The sequence below is a fragment of the Festucalex cinctus genome, chromosome 18, assembly GCF_051991245.1.
Source record: "Festucalex cinctus isolate MCC-2025b chromosome 18, RoL_Fcin_1.0, whole genome shotgun sequence".
Lineage (NCBI taxonomy): Eukaryota > Metazoa > Chordata > Actinopteri > Syngnathiformes > Syngnathidae > Festucalex > Festucalex cinctus.
Window position 1 is genome coordinate 3651600 of NC_135428.1, and position 19049 is coordinate 3670648.

General features: G+C 37.8%; 3 protein-coding genes across 8 annotated transcripts; 2 read left to right on the plus strand and 1 right to left on the minus strand.

Moving 5' to 3' along the window:
• Positions 1–2086: 2086 nt before the first annotated feature.
• Positions 2087–4141, plus strand: znhit3 (zinc finger, HIT-type containing 3). Its single transcript, XM_077504930.1, has 5 exons — positions 2087–2421; positions 3032–3063; positions 3145–3204; positions 3340–3441; positions 3515–4141. The coding sequence occupies exons 1-5, from the start codon at positions 2351–2353 to the stop codon at positions 3715–3717; spliced, it is 468 nt and encodes a 155-aa protein (XP_077361056.1). The 5' UTR covers positions 2087–2350; the 3' UTR covers positions 3718–4141.
• On the minus strand, positions 3695–16439 carry myo19 (myosin XIX). Of its 6 annotated transcripts, none has more exons than XM_077504926.1 (25): positions 16184–16437; positions 15630–15747; positions 15346–15496; positions 14874–15022; positions 13770–13883; positions 13430–13562; positions 13275–13344; positions 13090–13192; positions 12534–12630; positions 12375–12451; positions 12204–12294; positions 11397–11562; positions 11167–11240; positions 10906–11027; positions 9768–9881; positions 9504–9680; positions 8479–8616; positions 8298–8405; positions 8145–8215; positions 7986–8065; positions 7351–7499; positions 5973–6102; positions 5046–5131; positions 4655–4981; positions 3695–4574 (listed from the first exon to the last, which is right to left on the minus strand). In XM_077504926.1, the coding sequence occupies exons 2-25, from the start codon at positions 15633–15635 to the stop codon at positions 4461–4463; spliced, it is 2847 nt and encodes a 948-aa protein (XP_077361052.1). In that variant the 5' UTR covers positions 15636–15747; positions 16184–16437; the 3' UTR covers positions 3695–4460. The 6 variants fall into 6 exon arrangements, 3 of the variants coding, with proteins under 3 accessions (XP_077361052.1, XP_077361051.1, XP_077361050.1); XM_077504925.1 differs by lacking the exon at positions 15630–15747 and having other exon boundaries at positions 16184–16282; positions 16365–16425; XM_077504924.1 differs by lacking the exon at positions 15630–15747.
• A 491-nt stretch (positions 16440–16930) lies between these two features.
• LOC144006200 (glucosaminyl-phosphatidylinositol-acyltransferase PIGW-like) lies at positions 16931–18808 on the plus strand. Its single transcript, XM_077504929.1, has 2 exons — positions 16931–17150; positions 17354–18808. The coding sequence occupies exon 2, from the start codon at positions 17357–17359 to the stop codon at positions 18806–18808; it is 1452 nt and encodes a 483-aa protein (XP_077361055.1). The 5' UTR covers positions 16931–17150; positions 17354–17356.
• The last annotated feature ends 241 nt before the right edge of the window (positions 18809–19049 follow it).

Below are 19049 nucleotides of genomic sequence, written 5' to 3' on the forward strand. Positions count from 1 at the left end.
GGAAGCGCATACCGAGCGAGAAAATATACACCACCCTCGGGTTTGTTTGTTTATTTCAAGTTAGTTAGTACAAGTTAGTAACACACAATTGAAGACAGATAATATTGGTCACAGTTTTGAAAAAATAGAAAATTAATCATGCTTGGTTCTATTTTATATATAGATACTTTTATTCATAAAAAGCAATTTCGACAGCACAACTTGTCAATTTGTTTTATTTTTTTATGTTTTGGTTAGTTAGTTAGTTAGTTAGTTAGTTAGTAACACAAAACGAAGACCAGTAATATTGCCCAAATCATGAAAATAATTATATTAATTAACAATTAATACATGTAATTAATCAGTGATGTTAGTTAGTGTTCTCACTTTTCTATTTTTTCACAGGAGTATTTTTTTCTGTAATTTTTATTTTATACTTTCACCAAGCAATTGCGACATGCTGACTCTTTGTGGTTATATCACAGATGACGATAACAGACACTTAAGATAAAATAACACACTCCTTTACTGATCAGAGGGGAAAATACAGCAGTACTGCACAAGGTAAATCTCCGGAGGCAAATTGTCAAAAATAAAATAAAATAAAAATCTAAATTCAAATTAATAAAAGTAATGTCGAGTGCTGCTTTTTCGACGCAACATTATATTAAAGTCACTTTCACGAAGCAATGAAAATATTTTGGTTGATTTGTTCCTCCTCTTTAATTCATGCAAATGAGTGACGATATCAAACGTTTGTCTGTCACGTGGGCCAACCACAGTCACGTGAGTCTCCGTATATAAACACAGTGACATCGTATGTTTACTAACTCGGAGTCAGATCACCAGCAATAATACTGAGACGAGCAGCTCAGTTTTTAATCTGCACAAATGGCAACGGATGTTGAAACACTGTTCTCTTTTGAGGAGGCATACTACGACCAATATGACTATTACAATCTGGTTGAATACTCGTGTCACGTCGGTGGAAAAGGACGGTCCAAGAAAGAAACGGAGCTCAACACCAATCGCCATTGCCCCGCCGGGCACGAAAGGAAGATTGCGACCAAATTTTACAACAGCGAGATGAAACGCAAGAGAACCAAAAGCTCGTCTTCTTGATGTCCTCGATTCGCCTTGTCGATTGTTTACAGGTAATAGTGTGGGTTTGAATCGGCTAACGTTAATTTGGATGGCTTGTCTTTTTTTCCCCTCTTATCTTTGAAGGCAATGTTAATGTCGCATTGTCAAGTCAACAACAACAGACCGACGTTTGCAAGTGTCTAAGTGACGTCAGAAGAAAAAGAAAAGGGGAAAAACATTTATTTATTTATTTTATGCCAGTGAGTGTATCCACTGCGCAAACTTGTTCCTCGGTTGCTGTTTGAAACGTCTGCCATATGACCAAAGCTAAACAGGAGGTTGACCTAATCTTGCATATCAATCGAAGAATGTATTGTGATTATGTTATTTTATTTCTACTTAGGTCTGGAGTGCCTCTGTCCAAACTCTGGACACCACGCTGGACTCCTAATGTTGACTGGCCAAGAATCTCACTCTTCCTGACCTAGTGACTTAATGCCCAATCACGTGTCACTTGACAGCTGTCTCTTTGTGTCTCACTTTTTTTTTTTTCATGCACTAACAGGATCTGATGATCTCAAGTTACAGTTGTGCAAGAATAGTTTGTTTTGAGCTAAGTAGGTCAACCATGTGTGCTTGATCCATATGTAAAGAAAGACGAACGCATTGCTTTCGGGTGGAAATATATTTTACTGTATTTTATTGGAATAAAGTGGATGTTACTCAAATGTTTGTTTAGTCAAGTTAATTTAAAATGTTTTTGCATTTCTTGGAAACAATTAGTCAACGTCTAAAATTAATAAAAGGTGGATCATTGTCCATGTAAGTACTGATATTTTGTATTATTCACCTATGTTCAATAAACGTAAAAAGCCTCTTTAAAAAAAAAAATGTAAAAAAAAATGCACGGATTTGCACAACTCCGTGATTCTATGGACTACTTTGCGCAACTGTGTATGATACAAAAACAGTTAACACCAAACTTTTTATATATATATATATATATATATATATATATATATATATATAGCGGAGATGTGTTTTTACTAGAGGTATCATTCACGCAAAAATGTTAATGTAAACTTATTTAAAACTGATTTGAAAACAAAAAATAAAAATCCGGACTGAACTACGGGGTTTTTCTTGAAGTGAAAGTTGGCCGGAAGTTGGAACTGGTGTAGTGTTTCCGGGTCATAATTGCCGCGCATCTTCCGCTTATTTAATAGCTGGACAGGTTTTCTTGTTTTTATATTTTTAAATTTACTTTACGAACACCTCACATCGTGTAATGATGCAGCTATGCAAAGTGTGCTGCAATCAAACGCCCAAATACCGATGTCCAACCTGCCAAATAAGATAGTAAGTACTTGAGCCGTTTGTTTTCTAGTCTTGTTTGCTAAACACGTGTGTTCTTCCTCGCGTTTGGATCGCGTTTACACTAGAAAGTGTTTTTAGTCACGTATGACGCCAAAACATGCTAGTAAATTCGACTTCCGTACGCAACTATATTGCGGTTTCTTGTTCCTGACGTGCACATTTATGAGCGCGTTGATTAAATGTAGCCGGGGCGAACCACACGTCCGACCGCACTGTAGTGTGCTCAGGTCCACAAAATGAGCATGACACAGATGTTGATTCAGAGTTGGGATTTAATTCTGCAAGTGTTTCAAAACAAACTGTTGTACACTAAATTGGTTAACAAGTTGCGTGATTCCACGACACATGCCTTGTTTGTAGGCAAGAAGCTAGATGGGAGCAACCACGCAGCATATCCTTTCAAAATAAAAGTTTTTGACGAGAACACAGGAAGTAACCAAAATAAAGAAAAGACTGTTCAATAATAGCCCAATTGAAATACAAAATGAAAACAAGGATTTGGAGGAAATTAATAAATATAATTTGCAAGTTTTTCTATATGCTCTTTGTATGTTATAAAATTATTACATAAATATTTTGTTTTCCGTTTCAGTTGTTCTCTTGCCTGTTACAAGAGGCATAAAGGTAAGTTACATTGTTTCTAATATGCAATCACAGTATAAATATTGAGTTCATTATAATGATCCACTGTGTATGTATCATCAGATTTGTGCCTTCCTGTTAAGCAAGTTATACCCAACAGAACAAAGGATGCTGTCAGTACTGGTATGATCTATTAACTCTAAATGTGAGATTAATAGAAATGATTCAAATACACATTGCTAAAAGGTACAGCAATGATACTATCACTATTCCTCCTGGTTGCTAATAATAGAAAATATGTGGTGCACTATTTTACAGAGAAGATGGGCACTCGCCTTGCAGACACGTGGAGTGTGGAGGATCTTCTGTCCGAAGAGGACATCACTGATCTCGTACCTCTCGAGAATCTTCAGTTGTTGGGTATCCTACTTTAATAGTGTGTTTTTATTTATAAATAGAAGTGATTCATGATCTCAAATGTATCATTCCACAGGTCAGTCAAAAGAGCTGAAGGATCTTCTTTGTAATCGCCACCTAAGAGAGCTGTTAAGGACGATTGATCGTGCAGACAACAAGGAAGAAGTCATGAAAGTAGCTATGCAGGAGCCCTTATTTGTGGAGTTTTCTGATCAATGTTTGAAGATTGTCGACGAAGAAGCCCACCCACAGCAGCTCAATGAGGTCATGGACTGCTAAACTTATTTATTTCGAGAATAGTTTTAGTTTTCTAAAATCATAAAAAATGATCATGTTGAAAATGTTTGTACATTTCTTCCCAATGACAAAAGCTAGAGAAAGAAGACTTGTATAACATATATATTCAAATTATTTTCGATAAAGCATGCGTTAGTAAAAACATTCAAGTAACAAAAACTAAATAAATGAAACAAGTTCCAAATGTTCCACTGTGGTGTGCATATTTTAAAGCAGCAGTCTCAACTTGTGATTCTTTCACCCTGATGCACATGTGAATTGTTTGGTGTTGTTTGAATGTGCAATATCTGCATTAAATGTGCAAGAAATGCATACACATTTTGGTTCTGAAGCATACAAGTGTTGACATTTTGTGTCAGTCTTTTTCATTATACAACTACGGTAATAAAATCAGCAGCCCATTGAAGTACTTTTTGTTGATTTTCACTAACGAAAGTTACAACACTTTGTGGCTAACATTCCATGTTTCAATAATGAGAATAATAGTTCCAATAAGAATATGATGTTAAAGCATTCATTCATTATCAGTCACTTGGGCTAGGAGGTGGCCGCCTCTGAATTTTGTACACAGGAAAAACCCTGTAACCCTTTTACAACAGAGTAGAACCTGATTACTGCATTCAAAAGCCACTTTATGCTTAAAGGAAATGTGTCAAAATTCTAAGAATCTTTGCCTGTGTCACATGACAATTTTTCTACAGAAGTAGCTTGTACTGTTCCAAAAACTAGAGCGTCTTCTCCAGCAAGATTTCATTGAAACCGGTCACATAATTCCTCATCTCTGGTTGTCTGTTTGCATAAAGAAGGGGCGAACGTTGGCAGTGCAGTTTGACAGATCCCTGAAATGTGGTTGAAATTGTTTTCATAAGAACAATTTAAAAAAAACACCACTGAAGAAATTGTAGACATGCGTCCTCACCTTAGGTTGAGCCCGAATGGAGGCAATCCCCTGCATGTTCTGATTGGTCTCCACCTTGTACTCTCTTCTCTTGGATGGCAGTTTGAGAGAGGCCACCACGGACATCATCTTGTGAAAGCCCGTCGCCCTCATGGATACCGTGATGGATGGAGGTGAGGGCAAAGCCAGCCCCATAGGCCACCCTCGCACCGTGACGGGCCCCTGGATGCTGGACAGCTGCACCGAGCCCCGTTCCCTGACGACGGCGTTTAATTCGGGCACGTCTTCCTGCACGATGAGGTCTTCTACGTCGTCCAGCTCTGCTTCAGCCAACGACTTCAACAGCGCCTGACGTGAGAACGCAACAATCACGTTTCCAGCTCACGTCAGGCCCAGGCCCGGTAAATCTTACCCTCCACTTCCTCCAGGACATCTGAATAAGTGTTGCAGCCCTGTCCCATCTTTGGACCCGCCTCCTGACCAGCCAAGAGCGGACCGCTGCAAGAAGCACACAAATCAGCTGAAATAGCTGCAAATGACTGCAATGTGTCTGATGAGTTTCTGAATCTTCTAATTCAGTGGCCCCAAAATCTTTAAAAAAAATGCTAATTTGGGATATACACTATTTTTTTTAAATTAACTGTCATTGCTTTTTGGGGGAAATTTTATGTTTCAAAAAGTAGGGTGTCAGGTGATTATTTTTTTTTAATCTTAATTGTATGACTTCAACAGTTAACTCACGATTCATCACAAATTTTATATCTGCTCTGAATCTCCAATAAAATGTACAATAAATACTCTCATACTCTAAAAAAGTGGGAAACAATGTTAAACTAATAGAAATATGGCTGCATCTTTTAGTCATTGATACAGTAATTTCATTAAAATTCATAAATTTGAGTTAAAATTAAAAATATGTACTGTAAAAAAATGAATGATTGATTTGTATTGGTCATTTTTCTGCCACTAGCTGGCATAATTGCATTTGTAAGACATTAGTGACAGCTCAGTGCATTTTTCTTTTCATATTAGGAACTATCTAATCTTTAACATGAAGTAACTTGTGAAATTCTGGACATTTTTTAAATTGTAAAACACAACTTGGAACTTATAAGGAACTGCAAGCAGCTCTCCCCACAGGTGGACGATGTAAAGTTGGCCAACATGGGCCAATGTCGTGTCTGACATTCGCTGCTTCTGACGAGCTAATCAGTGTGATAAGATGCTTCCTGCTGGTTCCTGTTTGGCCAGACAGTCGGGTCAAAAGTGGCCAGACAGAAGAGAGCGTGAGCCAACAGACAACATGCAGCTCTGTCTGGCCGTGTCATTATAAGTTTACCTGCTTGGATTAGCGTAGCAGAATGCCGTCGCTCCTGACGTTTACGGTGTTGGTAGCGTATCCAGCAGCACTGAATGCAGAAAGCACACTTGGAGAGGATCTTCTTCCTCTGATCTTCCAGCAAGTCTAACTGTTGACCAAACACAGAATGAATAGAATGCCAGCCAATCACAAACTAGGCCAGGGTTCCGCAACCTGCAGCTCTGGAGCCACATTTAGTCCCTCTTCCTGTGGCTCCCTGTGGAGCTATAAAAAAAAAAAATTAGTAGAAATTCACATTTTTTTCATATAATTATTTTTAGTTTTTAGATTAAATATTCTTCGAATTAATTAATGATTTAGATTTAAAACATGAATTAAATATTCAAAAAATGTCACTCTAAATTTTTCAATTGTCAGAAAAAGAGACAAAAGGTAGATCAAAATGTTTTAAAAATTACCTAAATATGTCCAAAAAAGAAGAGGAAACGCAGAAAAATACAAAAAAAAATGTCAGTGAAATTGCCCCCAAAAAAGTGTGAACTGAAAAAAAAAAAAAAAAAAAAAAAAAAAGACAGAAAAGGAAACATTCAAAAAGCAACCACTAAATGTCCAAAAACAAGAAGGCAGAAAATTACCATGTCTTCGGAATGTCTTTGGAATTGCCAAAAAAAAAAAAAAAGTCAGACAATTGATTTTAAAAAGGCAGAAAAGAAAACCTCCAAAATAAATAGAAGCAATCCTGAAAATTACCATAAAAAGGTCCACAAAATTGCCCAATTGTCAGAAATTGATTTAAGAAAAGGAAGGAAAGAAAATGTTTAAAAAGTAACCATAAAAAGTCCCAAAAAACAAAACAAGAAATCTAAAAAAAATTACCATAAAGTGTCCACAAAATTGCCAACAATGTCAGAAAAATGATAGCAAAAAGGGAGAGAAAAAGTAAAAAAAAAATTTTAAAGCCATAAAATGTCCAAAAAGGAAGAAGAGTCATAAAATTACTAATACACTCTTTGTCCATAAAATTGTCAAACATGTCAGTAATTTGACAGAAAAGCAGAAAAAAGTCAAAAAAAAAAATGAATGGAAAAACGTTTTAAACAAAAAACCTTCAAAATCGTAAGAAAAAAAGTAAAAGAAAATGAATCTCAAAGTACTGGATGCTGCATATTTGTTTGCGTTATGGTGCAGCTCTAATTAGCTCTTGGCCCCTCAGTACATTAGACTAACACTGTTTCGTTCAGTACAATGTTCAAATGTTTTGCGCCTCCGGAGAGATTTTATTGTTATTTATTTGGCCTAAGATGGCTCTTTTGACCATAAAGGTTGCTGACCCCTGAACTAGGTATTCATAGGAAGTTTCAGGTAGAGAGAGTGAAATACTTTACCAATTACTAACCATTGACTGGGTGAGAAAAACTTTGGTCAGCCCACAATGAGCCAAGGACTTGGGTTCCCTTCTGATATTATGTGCTGGGTGTTGGATCACCAGGCTAAGTAGCCTCTGTACCTCCTGTAGTTCCACTTCCTTGTCACAGCCATCTTTCACTTTTTAGACAATAAGACAATTTGTAGTTAATCACAGTTGAGAACAAGCGATCACGAAGGACGTTCTGCACAAAACATTGAGAAGTGTTACAACATGGATTTTTAAATCATGCCTGCAAACGTGCAAGTGCAAATTAAGAGTGCGGTTGTTCAACACTAAAAGCGGGCAGTGGGTTAAAACGATTAGAATTTCAAGCATAATTAACAACATTAAACAATAAGCACGGCAAGCTCTGACAGCCAGACAACGCATGCATTTACCTGGAAAGTTCAAAAGCACCTGTGTTTTTTGTTAGACAATCCTGTTTTATACAAGTGAAATGTCCCAAGAAAGTTGAGGGTCAGATTAACTAAGAGTGCTATAGTGAGGGGAAATGAGAATAAACCAGAAGACCTAAAGAGAGGAAATAAAATCACTGTTGGCCCATAGTAAACATGCAAATTATCCATTTTTTTCTTTGAATGAATGAAACAAGTTGGACTAACCAAGATTTTGAGCTTCTGACTTGAAGCTTGAGTGTTTTAGTATGCATCCATAACGTTGTGTAAAAGACTTGAATGGAATTCTGTGCCACAACAATGGTAAATCAACAAACGGAATCATCACTAAATGACAGGAATCAGAGCGATAAGAGGAAATGTTACCTTATGGGAAAGCCAGCAGCGCTTATATGTATCGTCTCGACAATCCCACAAGCCTCCAACTGCACGATCACCTGTCAGCAGATAGCAGAAATATTTATATATTGTATTGTTTTCTTTACATGGAAAAAGGAATTGTTCCATGTCCAGATTTACCTCTTCCTTTTTAAAGATGAACGGCTTGCAGTCAGAATTGGGTTTAATGCAGCGAGTGTAGTGAGGAGTTGTAGTGTGGAGGATGCTCATTAAGCTCTCCAGGGAGTTCTGCAACCACACAGCTGTCAAGACTTTCGTTTTACACCAACACAAGCCGTCTAAATAAGCAAATTGCTCCTACTTTGAACTTTGAGACGACAGTGACTTTACTGAGGCCTTTGCTTGAGGAGTTCTCGGCTTCCTTTTCGGTGAAGATTTGCTGTAGCAGAGGATTATCTGACATCTGCAGCAGGTTGATGATCTCAGGTGCTACTGGATCCTGGGATACAAATGGCATCAAATTGAGAGGGACATTATCCATCCATCCATTTTATACCATGCTTGGCCTGATTAACTCATTCACTCCCAAAAACGTATTTATACGTTTTTAATGTCTTTTTTTTTTTTTTTTTTTTTTTTTTTTTAATGCAAGAGCATACAGAAGACTTTGGTGCAGCTTCTGACATGAAGAGGTGGCTTAAAACAACGGTCGTTAGGACAACAAATGGCCAGCAGGTGGCGGCAGAGTGAGATCAGCCAGCGCTATGTTGCAACAAGCTCCTTTTAATAGTTTTCACCTGGAATGTGAATATCAATGAAGCCTATCTTTATTCTAATGCTAATTGCTACAGAACAGAAACACACACAAATCTATTTTTTTCCTGATGAATGAAAATACTCTCATGTTTCTTTTTGTATGTTCCATGTTTTGATAGCAATAGAACACAATATTCTGTGGGCCTTGTAAAATCAGTCAAAATCCAGTATAACAGCTAAATGGAGTTGCTTCAGTGAAAATGGCTGGGAGTGAATGAGTTAAGGTCATGGGTGAGCTGCTGGAGCCTGTCCCAGCTGACTAGTGGCCGTACAAAAAACATTCAGTTATGGCAATTTAGATTCTGAAATTGACCTAACAGGCAGATTTTTGGTAGGAGAGAGAGTATCCAGAAAAAAAACAAAAAACAAAAAAAACAAGTTCAAAACTGAAAAATAATGAAAGCATCTAATTATAGACAAAATAATAACTTTTTATTACTATAATGGGCTAAATAAGTGAAGTATCTCTTTAAGTAAATGCCAACACTCCTACTGTATTAGGCTAGTTGTACACAAAAGCAATTTCTGTTGAATAATCTTACTATAGAATAGATGGCTCAATTTACACACCTTGTTTTTCTCCACCATGCCTTCTATCTTGTAGTTAACTTTGCCAGCATAATGGGCCACAGTGAAGTGTGGCACCTTGCTGAACTTATCCCAGCTGATGTTGCCGTTGTCAGAAAGCTCCTTCTCCAGACGAATCCTGAGCGCCTTGGCATCCGAGGCTCGATTAAGACGGCTCTCCTACAGCACAAAGCAGATAAAAGAACGGCATATTACTGCATGGGAAAAAAAAAAAAAACAATATGGGAAGGCACCAAAGAAAATTACCTCATCAAGAAGATTAAAAACACTAATAGGGCTTCCTTCAAGGAGATCCAAACACCTCTGGTTGTCTTGGTATTTGACAAAGGACCACTGCAATCCCTCTGACACATATTCCTCCTTGAAAAAATAAAATAAAATACATGTGCAAAACAAAATGAGAAAATAGAATACTTGCATGTAAAACAGTTTCATTTAAAACAATGCAAAGGGTAGACTGAAAGACAGCTTTAAGTACAGAAAAGGTATAAATAAAAAATGATTTCAGTAAAATTAATGTTGCAGAAAATGAGACAAAATTACCTAAATATGTCCAAAAAGTGACCATAAAATGTTCAAAAATGAAGAGAAAAAGCAGAAAATTACAATAAATGTCTATGAAATTGCCCCCAAAAGAGTGTGAACTGAATAAAATAAAATAAAAAATAAAAAAAGACAGAAAGGAAACGCTCAAACAGCAACCACAAAATGTCCAAAAACAAGAAGGCAGAAAATTACCATGTCTTCGGAATTGCAAAAAAAAATAAAAAATAAAAAAATAAAGGTCAGACAATTTATTTTAAAAAGGCACAAAAGAAAACCTCCAAAAATAAATGGAAGAAAATCCTGAAAATTACCATAAAATGTCCACAAAATTGCCCAAAAGTCAGAAAAAATGATTTAAGAAAAGGAAGGAAAGAAATTGTTCAAAAAAGTAACCATAAAACACCCCAAAACAAAACAAGAAATCCCAAAAATTACCATAAAGTGTCCACCAAATTGCCAAAAAAGGAAGAAGAGTCATAAAATTACTACAATACAGTGTATGTGAAGGAAAGAAAGAATGAAAGAAAGAAAGAATGAAAGAAAAAAAGAAAGAAAAAAAGAAAGAATGAAAGAAAGAAAAAAAGAAAGAATGAAAGAAAGAAAAAAAAGAAAGAATGAAAGAAAGAAAGAAAAAAAAGAAAGAATGAAAGAAAGAAAAAAAGAAAGAATGAAAGAAAGAAAAAAGAAAGAAAAAAGAAAGAAAAAAGAAAGAAAAAAGAAAGAAAGAAAAAAAGAAAGAAAAAAAGAAAGAAAGAAAGAAATCTGATAATCTGATGTTTGGGGTTTGACAACATTGCCATAAGTAAAATAAAAGTACAGCAAATCAATAAATCGGTACCTGCTGAGCTCGTAGATAATGAGCAACAAAATGCTGCTGGAGTTTTTCATTGGCATAGTTGATACAAAGCTGCTCCAAATTGTTATTTTGGAAACATTCAAAGCCATACACATCAAGCACACCTGGATAACACAAAACAAAATTTATATGCAGTACCAATGCACACATTAATAACTTGAATGAGCAAAATAAGTGAATTAAGTGTTCTAAATCAATGAATAACACTTTTGGTAGTCAATATTGTGACTACGCTAAATGTACCTATGAAGTTGCACCAAGCGGATTTGTCAGCACAAATGCTGTTGTTGATAAATGTCACCAGCCATTCAAATAATCTGTGCGGAAAGACAAGCAACATCCTCACTAGTGTATACTGTAAACAAAAAGATATCATGGTTTAACATTTGAGCACTTGATGCCAAAACGGAAAAAAAGGGAAAAAACAGCATCATGGTCTTTTACTGTATTATTCGATAACTGTGCGGTCTTACTGAGCATAGATGACTTTGGCAAGGCAGTCTCTCCGCACGCAGCATTCTACCTGGGAACAGGGCTTGTGTACACGCTGCCTCCCTGCTTTTAATGTCCTCACGCTTAGACATGTCTGAAGCTCCTCAGCAGGGATTTGCAACAGTTCAGCAGCCCTTTGTAAGGAGTCTAAAACACATGGAAGTGTGTCTCAAAACAATTCACAGAAATGTTCATTTAGTTCAGTAGTTCAATTTAAAACGTTAAGCTTATATCTACATATATTTATTTATATATTGTTGGGACGTCTGCATTAGAGATAGACCCATTATCACCCAGGCCGATTACCGGTGCCAATAGTTGGCATTTTGACAAATATCGGCCCTTTTCCTTTTTATTTTTAAAATAAAAAAAATACAATAAAATTAAGAAGTTATGTTGAAATTACAGGAAACTGTAGTAGAAAACTTTAGGCATTTTTTTTTAAAGCAGATTTTAAAGATTTTAAAGTTCTTTTTTTAAAATATTGACTCTAATATTTTCTCTTTTACTGCAATTGAATATCGGCTTGAAATATCGGTTATTATCAGTAATCCTTGACGACTAAGAATCGGTATAGGTATCGGCCTTGACAAAAACATATCGGTCTATCTCTAGTCTGCATTCAGTTTCATCCCATAAATATGAAAATGTAAAAAATGTCAAAAATGGACGTGTTTTTCACAGGACAGCGACGTATGCATATCATACAGTTGATTGTAACATTAACATGTTAACAAATAAATGTGACGTTAAAACTTCACTGGGTTATAGCATCTTTCATTAAATACCTTTGGACTGTTCCTTTATGTCACACATCTGTGATTCAGTTGCTGAAATTGAGAATTTCACATTCCCCAGATGAAGAATGCCTGCTAGTATCTAAAATACAGATGTCATAAAAATATATTCAGACGTAGCATTCTGAACAAATGAAATATTCTGAACAAAACAAATATTACCCTAAATATCTCGTTCTGCCTCTCTGAATTTATACGCAGATGGACCATCGCATCAACTGTCTCTTGAAAACAGTCCTCTGCAAGACATGAAAGACACAACGGTCACTAGAGCTGGCAAAATGTAAACTAAATAAATATATAAACAAAAAAAAAACCTACCCTCAATTGTTCTTTCGGCTTCAGGCAGCCAAACAAAGTGGTGACCTTGTGGCATTTTCCACTCCTTTCGCTGCTTGTTGGTAGCTGCTTTCATCATCTGAAAAACAGAATGCCAAAGGGGAATGTAATGATGATCTTGAACTTACAATTGGAGATACAATTTTAGATATATTTTAAAGGGGTGTCAGGTTTACCCGTTTGAAATGTATTAAACGCGACACTAAAAAAGGAGGGAAGACACTTAGTTCAAAGCTTGCGAGGAGAGAGGAGGTGAACTGACTGATACAATTCACGACTGCACTCTCTGAAAAGATCCCCTCCTCGCCCCCTCTCTTTTTATTTGGTTTTCACGCCCCGAGTTCCGTGGGTGTTCCAACCCTAAAAATGCAAATGCAAAACATACTTGGAACACAGTGTGCTTGTTTGTCTATATGTGTGTGCCCCAACAGTGGGGCAACAGTGGGGCACGAGTTTAAAACCCCTCAAATTGAGGTGCCCATTCGACTTGTGAGAGATGATTCTTAAATTCTTCTTAAATTTCATGTCATGCCATCACCTGGTAAAAGATGTGAAAATTCCTTTCATTAGCTGGTTGGTAGGCAACTCTGGTCTTCTCCAGTAAATATGTCTGCACAGATGCTCCTACTAAAAGCTGACACCTATGTATAAAAACAGATCAACATGTTTAAATGTTTATAAACAGCATCTATCGAAAAGCTGCTCTCAAGCAGCCGGAATTACCTGTCGAGTTGGAGCTGAATGTACTTTCCAAAGCGACTGCTGTTGTTGTTGCGAAGTGTGCACGCATTGCCTAAGTGGAAGGTAGAACGTTTACTCGTGTACCGTGCCCACAGGATGGCTGTGATTTTTACGAGACAGCAGCCCCACCGTCGTACCAAAAGCTTCCATAACGGGGTTGGAGTCCAGCACTCTCCTCTCTATCCTCTCCACGGTTTCCTGACTCTCCAACACTGCGGAGGAGGCGGCCACTGTGGCATAGTATTTCATTAGGCAACGAGAAGTCCATGTCTGTGAAGGAACAGAATAGGCTCAGCCTATTAAAATCAAACATTCTTCCATTTTCTACCGCTTATAAACGTACAGTGCTTTGGTAAGCTGGAGCCCATATCAATCAGGCACAAACAATATAGATACAAGACAACAAGAGAACATCCAAACACCCCAGAGATTGATTCTCTTCTTCAATCACAACACCGCTCATCACAAAAGGTCTACCTTTCCTGCACCGCTCTCCCCGCTGACCACCAAGGACTGGTCCACTGGCCCCAACTGGCCCTGAACATTCCTGTAGGCCTCCTCTGCCACAATAAAGACATGTGGCTTAGGCTCCTGCACGAAGACATTAATATCTGTTGATGTGGTTTGCAGGGACATAATGAAAGAAACATAACATGACTGGGTCTGAATTATAATGTGTTTGCTTCATCATTCATCAAATTTGACAACTATGTCAAATGTATTCAATGTACAGGTTTGTTTAACTGAGTAATTGTGTGTGGTAAGCTTTGTTTGCTACTTGCAGTCCACTATTTAGGAAATCACTTATTTGTGTTTTTTTTTTTTTTTTTTTTCTGTGGAATCTTTTCTCAGATATTTCCTGGAAAACTTCATCCATTCACTTTTCTGCACTCTTTCTGTACATTTGCCACTAAGCCCTGGATAGTAGGGTTTAAAAAAAAAAGAAAAAGAAAAAAGAAAAAAAAGAATAGATAGATATTGATATACATTTCCTTTGAGCCCAACATCGATTCATAAAACAATGACTAGATTATTAAAAAAAAAAAAAAAAAAAAAATCCCGATAAATTCTTAAGAAAATAGAATTTTAAAGGACATTTTTTTTTTTTAACTGTTAGTCTCTGTGTGCGGGGTGTACCCCGCCTACTGCCCGAAAGCCGGCTGGGATAGGCTCCAGCTCCCCAGCGACCCTTGTGAGGAATAAGCGGTTAAGAAAATGGATGGATGGATGAATGGATGGATGGATGGATGGATTACATGTTATGAGGTCATACAACTATCAATATAGTTGATTATAATCATTTGTAGGGGAAGCATTAATGACACTGGAAGATTAGCTCCTGAGATGTCAGGAGCTAATGGGGCTCTTAATAAACGAAACGAAACACAGCAATTTCATGCAATTTTCATGCAATTTTCTAGGAGGGCTCAGTACTCTCCCATGTATGAGGCGCTGACCAAGTGGTTCAATCAAAATATGCAAGAGAACGCCACTCTTTAAGGTCCCTATTCACAAGCATACTACGACCACTCCTCTGCCTTCCACGTGACTAGAAATCATCTCTTGTGTGCATGTAAATACCTTGAGCTGGGGAGCACAGTGATACTCTTTCATCACATCCAGGGAGTAAAGGTCAGGAACAGGTTGGAAGGGGTTAAGAGCCACCAAGGTGCAGCCAGCATGGGTGTAAAAGACTTTCATGCTGTACCTGGCCTGCAGGCATTTCAGCACTGTGACACAGAAACATTAGATTTCATTAAGCACGAGGAAACGTGCTGCACAATTCAACAGGGCAATTTTCCCTACCGGTAGCACAACAAAGAACAGAATAAAAAGCACAAGATTGATTGTGAACCCCGGCTAAATTGCAGTTCATCGTTCATGCCCCCAGTTTGATGTTTTTTTTGCAGTTTTTTTCAATTGGCCTATTGGATTTCCTCAGGTGGGTCTCATTCCCTGCAATATTAATTTAAAAGGTTTTCACTGACATCACTGGAGGAATTACGGCACTAAACATGTTTCAATGAAAATATACTGTAGCTATTGTTGTTACCAGTTGTTGGCGTCACAGGATTGACTTTGGTAAGATCGTCATATGTGTGCAGCTGGGCTTCACCATCAATAAGGAAGTCAAGAATTTCATCCTCGAGCGAGTCATTAAGGCAATGATCCTCTGAAGAAACCATTTGTTCGGATCCTTGCACCTACAAAGAGTGAAGCAGGACAAAGACAAAGAGTTTGATGATGAATGTAACTTCAGAGTCAATTATTTAGTACTCATTCTATGTTCCTGTGAAAGGACTTGTTTAAACAGATGATAACAGGTCAAGGTTTTACCTGCATAATCCCCCTACTCTAGCGAATGTGTCCCGTTTAATCTCCTCAATCACTTTCACTTCAGATTGACAACTTCTTTATCCCTCTAGATCACATGGATTGGACGTGCAACCAGGGACTGTCAAAAACATCACGTGTGGAACATGTAGAAGTGTTCAGCTTTCAAACTACATTGCTGCTTAAATGCTATAATAACCTATTATTATTATTATTATTATTATTAGTAGTAGTAGTAGTAGTAGTAGTAGTATTGGAATAGGTCAGGCTATAATTGGCATTTACACCAGTGTTTTTTTTGTTTTTTTTTTATACACTTACAAGCACTGACATGCACGTCTCACTTCAGAGTAAACGAATAATGTCGCCTTATCTCAGAGTAACTAAACAAATTAGTTTTTCTGCTGTTTTGGATTAACTGCTTCTTCAGACTCAGTGTAAGATTACATTTTGCAGCCTTGTTTTAAGGAATAACGCTGATAATGTACTGACAGTGAAAGAAATGAAAGGTTTTTGATACAAACTTTATCGACCCATTTTTTCCCCCCCAAACTTACCGCTACACCTCCATTGCTGTGTCCCGCACTAATGTGGCCGCTCACCGAACTCATGGGATTAGCGTTTGCTCAGTCCAGGAGTTGTAACATACGGTAAGGCTATTAAAACACCGTTAATTCCACTTTACAACGAATCATAACTTTTGCCATACTGGCAAATTATTCAAGGGCAACTCCGTACCGTCTCGAGCTGTCTTGACTCCCAGTCCGACTCCCCTACCGAGCTCCTGAAGTACACACGTTTATTCCCGCCCTCTTCCGCATAACGTCACATACACGGCGACAAAAAGGCGGAAGTGCGCAAAGAGGAAGTTAATGAAGCCAGAGGGCAGCCATCTTACGTTGCCACTATTAATGACAAGCTCTGCTGGGTTTTCGCTGAAATAATCAGTGCTTTTATTTCATTACTGATGGTTCTGACAACATGATGCAGAGGAATCTTTGAGTAGCACTCAACTCGACAAAATGTGCATGTAAATGGTAAATGTTCTTTCACTTGAGGCATTTTCAATAGTAAGAAGATATCTTGCATATAATGTTATAACTTCATTATCTTTCATGAACAATTAATACCATCAAAACTAATTTTGTCACTTGCTCTCAACTGAAGATGACATCACCTGTGCTGATAAAATGGGTAACGACCAATCACGGCTCACATGATTTCTGTATTTAGTCACCTCACACAAAATCATACATGCGTTCATGCAGCATGCAATGTGTTTAATGTGATTGTGACCTTGACAATTATTAATGATAACCACAACATTGCACACTAGAAATAAACAAAACATACCAGAGTACCATTGACATTTTCCCATGGTGGCGGTTGACATACGCATGCGCATTTCTAGTTCCGTTAGTTTTTTTTTAATTTTGTCTGAGGCATCCGGGTTGGATTCAGACCTGCGAGCCAACCTGTCCTGATATGAAATAACTCTAATGAGCCTGCATTGTCAAAATTGCGGTAAGTGTAAATAATTATGTTATCTACCACCACAGACTTCATTTTACCAATAGTCTAACCAGGCTGAGCCCCTAAAGAGAAAGATTGCTTTAGCTGTAAATAAATGTAAAACATATATGATGACTTCTGGTGCAATTTGAATGTTATGAGGTCTTGCTTTTTCATTTTTGTCGTGACGTCAATTGGTGTTTTAATGTTTTCAGGCCATGTCTCAGAAGGAGCTAAAAGAAGCATTTATCAGTAACCTCAATGGGACTAGTTTACAGGAAGTGGTCCTTGGCTCATTTCTCACCCCACTCTGCCTCCTCAACCGAGCACTCATTCTGATCCTGTACCATCAAGTTATGGGGAGTCTCCCGCTGCCATTACCACGGATTTCTCACCTGCTTCTCGATTTCTTCATGCTAGTCCTTCCCCTCATCCTGTCATGCACCGTACTGAACGAACATCTTCTCCATGTGGTTTTGAGCTTTGCCTTTGTTTTGTTATGTGTGCTTTGTCATATCTACCAGAGTAACCATCAGGCCTCTCTCAGCACCTTCCTCAACAGGACTGTTCAGTTCAAACAGGTTCCCTTTGTGACCTTCTTTAGAGTGATGTTGAATGTGCAAACAGCTATCAGCATTCTGGCTGTAGACTTTAGAGTCTTCCCAAGGCGGTATGCTAAAACAGAATCTTTTGGAACAGGTGCTATGGACTTTTGTGTTGGAGGGTTCGTCTTTGGAAATGGTCTGGTGTGCCCAGAAGCACGTGGCAAGAATGTTCATGGATCCAAGATAAAACATATCGGCAAACGGCTCCTGTCTGTGTGGCCCCTGATTGCTCTCGGTGCAGCACGGCTCGTCTTTGTCAAAATGAGCGACTACCAAGAACACGTGACTGAATATGGTGTCCACTGGAATTTTTTTTTCACGTTGGCCCTCGTCAGAGTTCTGACATCGATCCTTTTGATTGCTGTACAAACAAAACACTCGTGGATCTTGGCTCTTGTAATAAGTGGCGTTTATCAGTTTGCTCTGGAAACAACACATCTAAAGGGTTTTATCACCCACAGCAATGACAGAGAGAAGGACTTCCTGCATGCTAATAAGGAAGGCATTTCGTCTCTCGCAGGTTATGTTGCCATCTATATGGCAGGAGTTCAGGTTGGATGTTATGTGATGCAACCGAGATCCTATGTCAAAGATTGGCTCAAAGCTGTTTGTAACCTTTTCATGGGAACTCTTGCACTATTTGCTGCTTTGAACACATGTCAGATGTTTGTGGAGCCAGTGTCTCGCCGCTTAGCTAATTTACCTTTCTGCCTCTGGAGTGTTGCTCAATCTCTCCTCTTTGTATCATGTTATGGTTCAGTTGATTTGATTGTACTCTTTTCCAAAATAACATCGGGCTGTCACTTTGTACCATTCTCGTGGGATTCAGGCTCACACAAAAAGAACGATGAGATGGAAGAATTCTGTCTTGTTCGTGCCATCAACAAAAATCAGTTGTTCTATTTCTTGCTCTCAAATGTCTTGACAGGATTGACCAACGCCTTAATCAACACCCTTCATTGCAGTGATATATTTGCTGTGTGTGTCTTGTTGTCTTACATGTTCACAAACTGCACTGTTGTATATGTTTTACACCTATGTGGAATCAGAATAAAATTTTGGTAAACAAATTATGGTCCATGCAGTTTTTACTGACGCGAGTAATTTTTAAGATTAAAATGTACTTTTGTAGAAATGGTTTAATTAAAATAGCACTTTTACCACTGTTGTAGATGTCTATGGGTCATCCGTACATAGAGGCTCACTTTTATAGAATGAAGATGCTATACAAACAGATTAATCAACTTTATATATGACCGATTGTTTTCTTCAAATAAATATACTTCACAACGCCGACTGCAATATA

What these genes read in the sequence shown, in the direction of transcription:
- znhit3 (XM_077504930.1), top strand. Translation starts at nt 2,351, where the DNA reads ATGATGCAGCTATGCAAAGTGTGCTGCAATCAAACGCCCAAATACCGA. An exon ending in CTGTTACAAGAGGCATAAAG is followed by an intron (nt 3,064 to 3,144) that starts GTAAGTTACATT and finishes ATGTATCATCAG; the next exon opens with ATTTGTGCCTTCCTGTTAAG. An exon ending in CGAGAATCTTCAGTTGTTGG is followed by an intron (nt 3,442 to 3,514) that starts GTATCCTACTTT and finishes ATCATTCCACAG; the next exon opens with GTCAGTCAAAAGAGCTGAAG.
- myo19 (XM_077504924.1), bottom strand. Translation starts at nt 16,237, where the DNA reads ATGAGTTCGGTGAGCGGCCACATTAGTGCGGGACACAGCAATGGAGGT. An exon ending in ATTCAGCTCCAACTCGACAG is followed by an intron (nt 13,193 to 13,274) that starts GTAATTCCGGCT and finishes TTTTATACATAG; the next exon opens with GTGTCAGCTTTTAGTAGGAG. An exon ending in ATTTTCACATCTTTTACCAG is followed by an intron (nt 12,631 to 13,089) that starts GTGATGGCATGA and finishes TCTGTTTTTCAG; the next exon opens with ATGATGAAAGCAGCTACCAA.
- LOC144006200 (XM_077504929.1), top strand. Translation starts at nt 17,357, where the DNA reads ATGTCTCAGAAGGAGCTAAAAGAAGCATTTATCAGTAACCTCAATGGG.